Here is a 13060-nt window from a genome sequence, read left to right on the forward strand (position 1 = left end):
AAACAGCACCAAGAACCTTTTTTTCTTAACTTCTTGAGCTGTATTTAGGAAAAATAATTATTTGAAGAAGAAATGCTCTTTACCCCTGTGGACCTATGACAGATATTTTTGCTTGGATATTATGCTTTGCCTCCGACGTTCCCATTTCCAGACGTGTCCACGGTATTCTAGGAAAGCCCTGGTTCATGAAAAGTCAAAGTTGAAGATGCTCTGGAAATTGCATCATAGACCTGTCCTCTTTGTTTTCAGATTGGGAGAATGCAACTCCAAACCTCCTAAGGTAAGCCAAGGTCATGTGAAGGACAAGGTTCTGCTTTTACGTTAAATATGACATGAATAGGCTTTTCAAATTAATAAAAGAGCAAATGTCTTCCATCCCACCCCAACCATGAATACTGCCCGAGATCTCAGTCACCCTTGCCCATGCCTTGCTGATCTTGGCTTTTATTACCCTTCGGTTAAGAAACAGGAAGAAACAAAGCCTTCCCGGGCCTAGTCTGAAGAACGAACTGTGATTTAAAAGGTTAGAAATTTCAAAAACAAAAACATCGTTAGCATCTGCTTTCAATTATTCATTCCCCCGGATTATTTATGGATTGTACCTCTGCCAGCCTCTTGCTTCACTTTTTTTTAAAGCCTTGTGCCAGCTAAGAGAGGCCAGGAAGTAGAGGGGCCCAGTGTAAAGGAAAGGACCAGCAGGGGACCCAGAGGTGGCATGGCACAGCAGGTTCCGAATCTACGAATCTACGCACGCGCGGGACTGCAGATGCCTGCCCTCGAGTGTCCGATTCACTCAGCTTCATTTAGTCTTTCAATGCAGCCTCCACACACAACCCTAAAGCCTCTGGTTCTGAGTGAGAAAGGGTATAGTAGGAAAGATCCCAGGGCACCCACAGAAAATATTCTAGAAAGTCCCGATGAGTGAGCAGGAGGAAGGCAAGGACATTGAGGGCACGAAATGTAAATCCCCCGGTACTAAGGCTCTGAAACTATGGAGCGGAGACAGGAGAAATAGGCTCAGAGCCACGGACTGGGGTGGAAGAGAGGGAAACCAGTGGCCCTGTGCGTGGAACCCTGGAGGGACAAGCAAGTACGGGGAAGGGTTTCCAACCTTGAGGTCCCGCCCCTAGCCAGCCCCTTCTCTACCATTGGAGAGCGTTGGGGGAAGATCCGAGGAACGCCCCCCACTCGCCACCCTTTCTTGCCCCGCCTCCTTCCCGCCCACCTTTTCTACTTTTCGGGGAGCCTCTGAACACAAGGGCACGAAACTCCTGGCGCCGCCACTAGGCCCCTGGACCCCAGGAAAGTGCGCCCCCGCTGCCCCGCCCACCCACCACTGACATCACCAGGGGCAGGGACGTGGCTCCACCCCTTACAGCAGAACAGGCCAGCCTCGGGTTCTGCGGTTCTGCCTGGCTGCAGGCTTGGGTCCCCTCAGCGCTCTTCAGCTTCTCGGTGCGGCAAGACCCCCGCGGTCCTCCTCAGTCCCTCCACTGCCTGTCACCTGACCCCCGTTTTTCACCCTTTTCTCCCTTTCTCAGTCTGTGTGCACAGATGGCTGTGTGGGTTTCCAGTACAGAGACTTCGAAAGGCAATGCAAACGGAGGCCCCATCTCCCTAATCCCTTCTCATTTCTGCCACTAACTTGATAGCCTTACGCGGTCGCCCTACAGTGTTGTAAAATATAATGGTTCTTTTATTTTCTTCTTTTCGTTCATCTCTTCGTTGGCTTAAGTAATACAGTTAGCCAGTGCGGCCTTCAACATTTGATTAAAGATGCTAGAATTCAGGTTGGGAAAGAGGGTGTGGTGCATTGCAGAAAAAGGAGAGGAAAGAAAAATCAAAACTTAATTTCATGTAAGAAGTAGCCCTGGTTATTTTTCCATCTTACATGACCCACTACAGGACCTCGCACAAACGCAGCTGAAGAGATACTTCTTTGCTGCAGTCTGTGCTGGATCATCAAAAAAAAAAAAAAAAAAAAAAAAAAAAAAAAAAAAAAAAAAAAACAGCGCAGGTGTGTGTGGGTCTTGGTGCGTGTGTGTACATGATGGACGTGGGTGCGTGTGTGAACATGGCAGTGCGACCCTACAAATGACCCCAGGAGGCTCCCAGAAAGGAGCTCGCACACCAGAGCTTGCCTTGGAAATTTCCTAAAGCGCTAAGAGTTTGTAAATCACGAGAATCCGAAAACTGCCTTAGCCTAGGTTTCTTGCCCAATTGCCTTTCCAACCCCCGTCACCCCGAAATAGGTGTCTCTACACCTGATATAGATGCCCCTCGGGTGGGTGAGCGTCGCGAATAGTGACATTCACAAGAGGGCACGCGGAGTCTATTTCTGGGGTCCCGTGTGTGCAGAACAAACCCCCGGGGCCTGGGCGTGTACGGGCGCTCGAGTGCAGAATGTGCGGGCGAGCTCGGGGGCGCTCGACTCCGCTCCCGGGCGTGCGCTTTTGTGAGTGTGTGCGTGTGCTGGGGGCCGGGTTGTGTGCTCACGCGCTCAAGGCTACTCCTAGAGCTCCGCCGCGGGGCTGGAGAAAAAGAGGGTCAGCGAGTGTGGGGTCTGCACACCGCTGAGGGCGAGAGAGGGGTGATTCGGCTCGAATGCGTCTCTCCCTTCTCTCTCCCGGGCCCGAAGCTCCTCAAACCTCTCTGCAGGGTTGGAAGCTTCTGGGTTCGTTGTAGCGCCTGTGAAGGAGGGAGCAGGTTGAACAATCGAGTGGGCGCGCCAGGACTCCCCGGCTTCGGGCGGGGAGAGGAGAGGGAGCCCCGATTCTGCGCAGGGAGGGGGCGGGGCTGGGGGCCCCTGGACCGAGGAGGCGGGGGGTGGCCACCGGGATGAGAAGCGGTCACCCCAGAGAGGCGAGATTTCGTTAAGATCGCACATTAATTGGAGATATCTGATTAATTCCAGAGTCTTATGACTATAAATGGTGATTCTCTACCAAGGTGTCTATATTAAAAAAAAATCAATCCGTGTCATCCCCCACGTCAGGCCTGCTCGTGGGCGTGAGGCTGTACTTCCTCCGCCCCCTCCTAATGGAGTGAACCATTCCCAGCTCTCCCCCCCCAAGCCTCTCACTCTCTCCTCTCTTTCTGTCTCTTCCTCGCTCCCTCTCTTTCTCTCCTCCCTCTGCCTTCCCAGTGCATAAAGTCTCTGTCGCTCCCGGAACTTGTTGGCAATGCCTATTTTTCAGCTTTCCCCCGCGTTCTCTAAACTAACTATTTAAAGGTCTGCGGTCGCAAATGGTTTGACTAAACGTAGGATGGGACTTAAGTTGAACGGCAGATATATTTCACTGATCCTCGCGGTGCAAATAGGTAAGTGGCCGCCTGGTACGGCTTGGTAGGCGGCCGGAGACTGCCTGCCCCAGAGGCGCCTAAGGGGACTTGCTGGCCGGCATCCGCCGCCGGTTGCAGAAAACCCTGCAGACACCCGGGGTCGGGGCATTGGCTTTTGGGGACTCTGAGTCCTGGTTGGGTTTTCCTAAAGAAAGACTTCTTCTGCAGGGAAGTGTGTTTGGAGGGCTGTTTTCCAAGGGGGCTTTCCCCGTTTTCTCCAAAGCGCACATCCATTTTTTTTCTCCCTCTTTGGGGTTAAAACAGGATCTGAGCGCTCGTAGCATTTGTCCTTTGTTATACTGCAAGATATTATCTTGAGGGGTCGAAAGGTGAAGGCAGGAATAAGATGCCTAGGCAGCTAGGGCTGAAAAGTTTATATGCAGAAAGCAAAGATATTCTAAGGCTGCCCTCAAACTGCAGCATTTAGAACTTTGTCCTTCCCCCGCCCCTCCCCCTATATCCTAGCTGCAGCGTTTGCTCCGGGCACCGCAGACTACTCCAAGAAGGATAAATCAACCAGATATGCACTGATATACTTTTGCGGGCTCATGAATGACTGTGATTTTACAGATTAGCGTCTCTATTATTTTTATACTGGAAAGTGGTTTAACGTGTTTGCAATATGTTTTTTCGTGTGTTTGTTATTTTTGTTTGCGGCGGGTTATGGATGGGTTGATTTAGTCCCCCATTTTATGTTAAGGAATGTCGAGTCTCAGCTACATTGGTGGGAAGCTTTTTGAAAGTTCATATTTTTCCATCCAAAATGCAAATTTCTTAAGAACTAGTGAATCGGCTTATCTGATTCTGGATGGAAACATTAATTAATGTAACTGAAAAGTGAAAGTAAAGCAACTTATTAATAGAATGGACAAAAGGGGAAAAAATAGAAAGTCTCCAGTGGTTATTCTGGAGATGGAGAAAGCTGTTACCGCGCCAGGATATAGCATTCTTTACAGACAAATCCTTGCAGCATTTCAGGGGTGCGTCAGGGAATTTGTGTGGGACAAGAGAAGGAATATTTAACATTTTTTTCTTCATAAGAAATGTAGAGAAATTAGGACTCTCAGAACATTAAAACTGATTTTTTTTTCCACCGGGGTTCAAATGCATTTGACATGATCTTGAGAATTTGCTTTGGGGGATATTTTTGGTTGTTTATTTGTTTATTGTTTTGCAAAAACTGGGATTTTGCAAACCAAGGAGCATGCACTGGGATGTTGGCTTTTCCTTTAATTTTAGGAAATGACTTAATGCTTTGTATCTGGTGGTTTTGTGCCTTTGACATTAGTTCAAAGAGCTGCAATCATCGCAGGACGTGGATCCCAAGGGCAGCAAATTCTTTAAGTGTTAGAAATAAGTGAGTGTGGCATTTTGCAGTTAGACGGCCAATATTCATAGATTAAGAAACAGCTAATGTTTTAAGGTTGGGGCTTCGCTTGGACGATGTTTGGGAACTCTGTTTTCCTGGTAGATAAGAATCGAAAAATAATGCAACAGTGATTGCAGGAGAGATGCATTTGAGTAACCTCAGCCTGAAAATGACCAAAAATTTCATAGTTGAATTAAAATGTGTATGTTCCCAAATGTCTACCTTTTTATTTATTTATTTATTTATTTATTTATTTATTTTGCATCAGAGCCTCGGTCTTTATTAATTCATGGATAGAAGCTGTCCCAAATTACTGACATTTGGCAAGAAGCGTGGGGGTTGGGGAGGGGCGGGGAAGTAGAGGATGGAGAACGAATGAGGAAGTTTGGAATGAATGAGAGAGGTCCAAGAAATGAATGAGCAAATGGAAACCGCACTGGATAGGGATGTAGAGGAGACAGGTCGGCTGCCTGCCTGAGGGTTACAGGAACCGGAGTCCTGAGGAACTGGGAACTCGACCGATGTGCGCAGAGGCTTGTGCCTGCAACGTCTGTCCCGCGCGCTGCTTCCGACTTTCCAGTGCAAGCTAGATCCCTAGAAGCCACAATTTCGAGACACAGAAATGTTCCCGAATTCGTATTTTACACACGCTCACACACATGCGCCCTGCAGGTTTCTGCTCCAGCAACCCCTGGGAAAAAAATAATAAAATAACAGAAAGGCTTCCCGCCTCCAGAGAGCCCCAACCCTTCTTTTAAAATTGGACGGGGGGGGGGGGGGGGGGGGCAATGAGTGAGAAAGGGCCAGCGGCCAGAGAGGCTAGATTGCATTATGTTTTCTTTTTGCAAAAGCATGTTTGTGACATACATTATAGAGGAAGCTAAATGGAATTTCTTTCATCCTGACCGAGCTACAGCAGAACGATTTATTTATTCACAAGACACAATGTCAGTGTTTAAATTTTGCTTTTATTATAGTGCCAAGGGTTTTTTAAAATCGGCGTGAAGGAGAGTCTAGGTCTGTGGAAGGTTGTGTGTTTGCCCCAGCTGAGGTGGAAGTTAACCTCGTTCCTTTCCGCAGAGCTTCCCGTTCCGGATTAGAAAGCACTAGTCCCGCCTAGTTCTTCCTGCTGCAATCTGCCAAGCGCAGCTCTCGGCTGGCTGCGGCTGACTGGGTCACCTTCCCTCGAGTCTGCAGTAGCTTCATGTTCAGGGACAGGTAGCTATAGCTGCCTGAGACTGAGGGTGCTAGGTGATCTATTATTCCGGAAGTTTTCACACCTGGAGAGAGGCAGAAGAGGCCTGCGCTCGGACCCCCTAGAGCCCACTGCCCATTTCCATTCTAGAATTCACCCTTTCCCCTTCCTCGCCCTTACAGCGGAGATCTGCGCCTGTCTCTAGCCCTCCCGGCACCCTGGGTGTTTGTGAGCCACTAGATGGGAAGAAATGGGGTTTGAGCTACGCTGGCCTGCCCGGAACATAGCAGCTCTTAAATTCACCGCCTCCGAGTTTGGTTGGCTTGAGGATAGGAGCTAGGACCTCAGTGTGGCCTGAAATTCTTTCTTCTCTCCCCACTGGCTCTGCCGCAGCTTCTACCTATTCCAACCCCCACCCCACCCGCGTCGGAGCCAGAGCCCTAGGCCGCATCTTACTGGGCCCCTAGTAGCATGGCTGCAGCCTTGAGAGGAGAGGTATGATCTAGCTGTTTCCAGAGATATAAAGGGAGTGTGCAAAGGTGAGAGATGCAGAGAAGCAAAGAGAAAACAGGATGCGCGCACGCGCAGACACACACACACACACACACATACACACACACACACACACACACACACACACACACACACACACACACACACGGCTACTGAGACCAATCCTCACCCCAGCTAGGTCCCTGGACATTTATTGTCCTTCTTCAGAGGTGTAGAGGAAGTATTCACATAAGAGTTTCACAAACAAGAGACTCCACTCCAATCAGTATAGAATAATAATAATAATAATAATAATAATAATAATAATAATAATATCCTGTTCCCTTAGCCGTTGTCTTCCAAAAACCATTCATTCATTCATTCATTTATTCATTCATTCAACAATTATTTCTTGAGCGCCTGGCAAAGATCTGGACACCCGATGGCTATTCTGGGGGTGTGGCTCTTACTTCTGCTGTAACCCCGGCCTCCCTCCCCCCACCCCGCCTGTTTTCGTCCCCCCAGCACACTGTTTCTCAGACCTCCTCTGTCACCACAAAAATGGAAGATTGCACCGCGAGACGTGACAGGGTTTTGCTGGAGGAAGTGTTGAGAGACAAGGAGGGAGTGAGGAAAAAAAAAGAGTAATAAAGGAGATGAGGGAGGTGAGAAGAGGGGGCGAGGAAAACAGAAAAAGAAATAGAACGCAGTTGGGAGCGGGCTGGAGAACATAAATGGACTCACCTCCCTGCTATCCCTCTTCACCCACCCACGCTCGGATCCCTCCATCTGCACCAGAGGTGGACTGAATGCAAATAGGTCATTCCTGGGCCACAGTGCTGGATCATAAAAGAGACCACCTCAAGGGGCTTTAGGGTCGGCGGTGGGGCAGAGTGGCCATGATGCTTACTGATGTCCTTCCTCCCCACAGCTTACCTGGTGCAGGCCGTGAGAGCAGCCGGCAAGTGCGATGCAGTCTTTAAGGGCTTTTCAGACTGTTTGCTCAAGCTGGGCGACAGCATGGCCAACTACCCACAGGGCCTGGACGACAAGACAAACATCAAGACCGTGTGCACGTAAGTGTCCACTCTGACCCTGGGTGTCCCTTCTGCTGGCTCTGCTGAGGTCAGAGTACATGCCACTCCCCACCCTCATCTTCTGTCCTCATCCCCACCCCCCACTCCAGTTTGCTCAGCATTCTGCTGGTCCAGATCTGTGCCTTTCTGCCTCCTGGGCCAAGGCTGCCCTTAGGCTCACTTCCCTGGTTTCCAGTCCACACTATCTAAGGGGCCTCTGTGGCCCGAGGTGAGCTGAGAAAGAGGATCTTCCCCTAGCCTAAACCTTCCATCCTTACAGTCCTACACCCAAAAGGCGTGGACCTGGGGCAAGTGGCAGAGTGGCAGTTTGGCAGCTTCTTGCTCCACAAAAAAATCTTTCCTTTGAGATAATCTCCAATCTTTCTTCTTGTGAGTGGGCAGCCTGCCTAGTACTCTTCAACAGATGATTCTGGTTTAAGGACAGTTGGGGTCATACTAGATTTACTTAAAGGCAAAGCCCCTTCATAACATATGAAAACAGATGCCACGAGTGCAGGGAGTAAGGGTCTTCCTGTTTTATAGAGAAAGTCTGAAGCCACATTCTGTGTCAGTGACTTGGGGGCTTGGCAGGCTTTGCCAAGGCTTTGCTAGCCCATTCCCAGGTTGTGAGTAGCCAACCTCCTGGCTCCCACCACCCCTCCCCTTCCCATATCTACTATCTCCCCAGGCAGAGAGGAGGCAGCTACAGACCCTGGAGAGAAGACAGGCTGGGTGGTGTTTTCTCAGAAGTGGACTAGACCGCTTGCAACTGGCAGTAGGCGAGGTGTTCAGGAGAGCACCCACTGCAGTGGACCTCCACATCCTAGCTGCTGCAGGCCTTAAAAATGTTCCCGTCTCCTGCAACATACATCTTCTTTTCCCTTTGAGTGGGGGGGGGGGGAATAAACCAGCTGTATTCAGCCATTCCCACAAAATGCCCTTGCAATAAAACCGAAGCAAGAAGGATTCTTTGTTCCTAGAGGTTGAATTGCCCATTTTCCCTGTCATGCTTTGCATGTTAGGCTCCTCTCTTCCTAAATAAGGAAGAAGGGTATTCATTTGAGTTATGATCAGATGGGGGGTTGCCCATCTTGCTATAAATTTTCCTAAACACCTTAGTACCTACTAGAAACTCCAATTAGTAAGTGGCTGGTATTTTGCTATAATAAAACAGGGTTGTGGGGAGTATTTAATTTCAAACATCCGATAAGAATGAACCCGAAAGGCAGGACAGGTTTTCATAACCTCAGAACCTCCAGCTTTTGCTAAAACGTGGGATATTCCCAGCAATTTATTTATTTATTTATTTATTTATTTATTTATAGCAAGACTAAGGTCCTGGAAATCAGACAGGAGAAGGTTAGGGTCCCTGGAGTTGCAGGCAGCTTGATCCAGACCCCACTGAGTTAATAGGTGCTCAGGAAGTGGGTGAAGTCCGCCCTTCCAAGCCCAGGGAGGATGCTTCCTCTTCATACCCCCCATTTCAGAAGTGCTCTGTTCCTATCTGGGCTACCTACAGAAAGGAGTCTGTGTGTCCTTGGCTTCCCAGGTGCGATATACTTTGGAGTTCTGCAGAGGAGATGTCCCTTGGGACTTGCAGGGTCTGTAAATGTTGGTATTTGTTATAAATTGTCCAAATGGAAAGTCCTGTGCCCAGGTCCCCCATCCCTAATAACTCAGAGAATGGAGAAAGTCACTGGAAGGCAGCCCAAGTTCCAGCAGGAACGGCAACTAACTCTTTTCCAGAAGCCAGGTTTGGAGCAGAAGCAAAGGCTAAGCTTGCCTTCAACAAGCTTACAGTTCTGACATGAACAACAACAACAAAAAAGGCCGAGAAACAACAAAAACAGAACAAAACAAACAAAGGAACAAAAAAAGCCACCCACACTGCTCAGAGTGGCTGCTAATCCGTAGCTCAGGGTCGGGGCGAAATGGAAACCAGACCTGAGTTACCAGACGCAGATCGACCCAGCTCCGAAAGGAGACAGCACCTTAGGAATCGATCACGCCTTGGGATTATATTTAGTTTCGGAATCTATTTTGGGTTTCCAGAAGAAAGGGGGACAATAAGAAAAAAAGAAAGGAAGGAAAAAAAAGAAAAGGTTGGATGAAGGTTGTGGGGGCGGGGCTGAATCTGAGCGGAGGGGGGTGTGCATGGGGGTGTGCGGGGCGGGGGGGGGATGCAGGGAAGCTGAATTACTTAAGTTGGTTCGGGAACTTACCAGGGGTAGGGAATCGCAAGCCCTGGCCCAGGGGGAACTGCATAGGAACTTGCCCACTCCAGAGAAGTGGGTGCCACAACCTGGAGGAGGTAGGAGCGAAGCTCCTGGGGTTTCAACCCTCTGAAGAAGGCTAGAGAGGAAGTTAGAGAGAGCATCCAGCTCGCAGACCGGAGCACTGGGGTTTGCGAGAGGCTCAAGAGGCCGCTCAAGGTGCCCAGGCACTTAACACTCACCGACCAGGGAAACGGAGAGGAGAGAGGAGCAGGCGGGGGCTCCCGACGCCTATGGAGCACTGGGACTGTTGAAAGGCAGGATGGCCTCGGACGACCCGAAGCAAGTGGGGGAAACGCGGAAAGGAAAGGAAGAGGGGGAAACAGAGGGTAGGGGGAAAAAACCGGGGGCGGGGAGGGTGAAGAGAAACTGGAAACAAAAGGAAGGTGTGGGGGCTGGGAGGAGGGAGAGAGCAGGGCGAAGGCGAGAGGACCGCGGTGCACAGAGGAGGGAAACAGAAGGGGCGAGGGGGAGGAGAATCTCAGAAGCCAGGAGGGGGAGGGCCTGGCTCGGAGCAAGTCGCCCATCTTGCGAGCTAAGAGGCATTAATGGGCCGCAGCTTGCAAGGCTTAGTGCTGTTTTCTTAGCTTTCCCGGAGGAGGGTGAACAATCTGTTGGCGCAGGCCATGGTGCCAGCGCCACGCAGCGGGTGCGACCCCGCTCCTGGCTGTCAGGTCCCCTCTTGGCACCCGACTAAAAAATCAGACAGGGGCGCGGGAGGAAAGAGAGGCTCGCACACCCTGGGACCGGGATTCTGGGATGGGCCAAAGATCAGGCAGGACGTTACTCAGTTCAGAACAGATCTCTGGGAACCCGGGGGCGGGGTGGGGGGCGAGTGGGGAGAAGACACCCAGGAAGGTTAGAGAGGTCACAGTCACCCAGAGCAGAGACCTAGAGTCCTCCCGCGCCTAAAGTGATCCTACTGTTTTGTTCTGTTCCTCGCCAGATACTGGGAGGATTTCCACAGCTGCACGGTCACAGCTCTTACGGATTGCCAGGAAGGGGCGAAAGATATGTGGGATAAACTGAGAAAAGATTCGAAAAACCTCAACATCCAAGGCAGCTTATTCGAACTCTGCGGCAGCGGCAACGGGGCGGCGGGGTCCCTGCTCCCGGCGCTTTCTGTGCTCCTGGTGTCTCTCTCGGCAGCTTTAGCGACCTGGCTTTCCTTCTGAGCGCGGGACCAGGTCCACCCCCCCTCCGCTCACCCACCCACACTCACTCCATGCTCCCGGAAATCGAGAGGAAGAGCCATTCGTTCTCTGAGGACGTTGTGATTCTCTGTGATGTTGAAAACACTCATATGGGATTGTGGGAAATCCTGTTTCTCTCTCTTTTTTTTTTTTTTTTTTTTTAATTTTGTTTGATTCCTTGTGTTTTAATTTGCCAAATGTTACCGATCAGTGAGCAAGCAAGCACAGCCGAAATCGGACCTCACCTTTAGTCCCTTCACACAAAAATAAGAAAACGGCAAACTCACCCCATTTTTAATTTTTTTTAATTTATTTATTTATTTTTTTTTTTTTTGGCAAAAGAATCTCAGGAATGGCCCTGGGCCACCTACTATATTAATCATGTTGATAACATGAAAAATGATGGGCTCCTCCCAACGGGAAAGCGAGGAGAGGAGAAGGCCAGGGGAATGAGTTCAGGAGTGGTGTCCGCGTGGGAAGCATCTGGTGAATAATCACGCTCACGTCTTTCTTCCACAGTACCTTGTTTTGATCATTTCCACAGCACATTTCTCCTCCAGAAAAGCGAAAACACAGGAGTGTGGGCTTTGCATCTTTTAAGGAGAAGAGAGGGAGAGAGAAAGAGGTTGGGTATAGTGGGACAGGTTGTCAGAAGAGATGCTGCTATTGGTCACGAGGGGCCGGTTTCACCTGCTATTGTCGATGCCTCCTTCAGGTCCACTGCCTTTATGTTCCCTCCTCTCTCTTGTTTTAGCTGTTACACATACAGTAATACCTGAATATCCAACGATATAGATCACAAGGGGGTAATCAATGTTAAATCTAAAATAGAATTAAAAAAAAGATTTTGACATAAAAGAGCCTTGATTTTAAAAAAAGAGAGAGATGTAATTTAAAAAGTTTATTATAAATTAAATTCAGCAAAAATTTGCTACAAAGTATAGAGAAGTATAAAATAAAAGTTATTGTTTGAAATGGAGTGTGGTTTTGTTTCCTCCGCTGAGATTCCCGAAGTCTTGGGGAATGCACGGTGTCAGGTGATAAATTCACCTGCTCACCAACTGTCTGGATGACCCGCTGACTTCATGGGGACCCTAATTGGTTAGGACACTTGGCCACGTCTCCCAGATCCCGCTTCTACTTGAGGGAAAAGGGGGAAAGACGTTTTCAAATTAAGAGTAAGGCCTTTACTATGTACACTGGAGGACCTATCTTGCACTCACAGATGCAATGCCGGTGGTCAGCCAGCTGCCTGGGGCCCCAGGTGGGCCTGAGCCCTAACCACGGTTCCTGCGGGCTGGGCCCTGAGAGCCACACGCAGCTTCCTCTGTGGTGACTAGAGGCAGCATGCAAAAGAACCGCCATTAAGGGCTCCGCAGAGGGACAGAGAGGCGAGGATCAGGCGAATCCTTTCATAATTAATAAGACAGCACAACTGAAATGGCGAGGAGACGGGCCCTATTGATCTGCCAGTCGAGCTGCCCCCACCTTTCCTATTTATAGGCTCCGCATGGCCTTACAAATAAGTAAATAGCCGCAGTCGAGACCCAGGTCCTGCCTGGGTCTGCATCACGGTGTGGGGGACGGAGAACTACACATGAGCTCTTGGGTTCATTGAAATCAAAATCTGATTTTACTGAAGGTAGGGTTGGGAGGGAGTTTGTGGGTGCTCCCCAGGGTACGTGGAGGGGCAGAAGAAGGATAAAGGCTGATCCCGGCGCTGAAGCAGGCTCCCACACCCAGCAGCCCGCCGCCCGCGGCGGGGAGGGTGTGCCAGGACTCTGAAATGCAATGTGTAAACAATCGCTAGTGTAACCGTTCATAAATCAAACCCAGTGGGTCGCAGCCCAATCTGCATTCCCCCCACGGATTGAATTCCAGCAACACATGCGTCCTTGCGCCCCAAGCGCTGGAAGCTGCATGGATTCTTAATGGCAGCATACATTACGGGCTCTGGTTCACGCACGCGCCGCGCGGGGCCACTCTAGGGAACTGTTCCACCCGCTACCCGCCCCCAACCCCTCCTCTACGCAGGAGCTGGATCTCAGCCCAAACCAAAGGAGATCTTGCTGCCAGGGCAGGGGTGCTCGCCCACTCCGGGTCGCTCATTATTTTGGAAA

At 50.0% G+C, this 13060-nt stretch overlaps 1 protein-coding gene and 1 long non-coding RNA gene across 2 annotated transcripts; one reads left to right on the top strand and one right to left on the bottom strand.

Annotated features, from left to right (window-relative positions):
- Positions 1–3063: 3063 nt before the first annotated feature.
- Positions 3064–11919, top strand: Nrn1 (neuritin 1). Its single transcript, XM_034510960.2, has 3 exons — positions 3064–3321; positions 7330–7474; positions 10694–11919. The coding sequence occupies exons 1-3, from the start codon at positions 3267–3269 to the stop codon at positions 10920–10922; spliced, it is 429 nt and encodes a 142-aa protein (XP_034366851.1). The 5' UTR covers positions 3064–3266; the 3' UTR covers positions 10923–11919.
- Positions 5667–10697, bottom strand: LOC117714262 (uncharacterized). The gene is made up of 5 exons (XR_004607489.2): positions 9930–10697; positions 8992–9077; positions 8186–8355; positions 7335–7439; positions 5667–5991 (listed from the first exon to the last, which is right to left on the bottom strand). It is a non-coding gene; the product is annotated as an uncharacterized LOC117714262 (long non-coding RNA).
- Positions 11920–13060: the final 1141 nt, after the last annotated feature.

Source organism: Arvicanthis niloticus, chromosome 8, assembly GCF_011762505.2.
Source record: "Arvicanthis niloticus isolate mArvNil1 chromosome 8, mArvNil1.pat.X, whole genome shotgun sequence".
Classification (NCBI taxonomy): Eukaryota; Metazoa; Chordata; class Mammalia; order Rodentia; family Muridae; genus Arvicanthis; species Arvicanthis niloticus.

Coding starts and splice junctions, on each gene's coding strand:
- Nrn1 (XM_034510960.2), top strand. CDS start 3,267: ATGGGACTTAAGTTGAACGGCAGATATATTTCACTGATCCTCGCGGTG. Junction 3,322..7,329: donor GATCCTCGCGGTGCAAATAG/GTAAGTGGCCGC, acceptor TCCTCCCCACAG/CTTACCTGGTGCAGGCCGTG. Junction 7,475..10,693: donor AACATCAAGACCGTGTGCAC/GTAAGTGTCCAC, acceptor GTTCCTCGCCAG/ATACTGGGAGGATTTCCACA.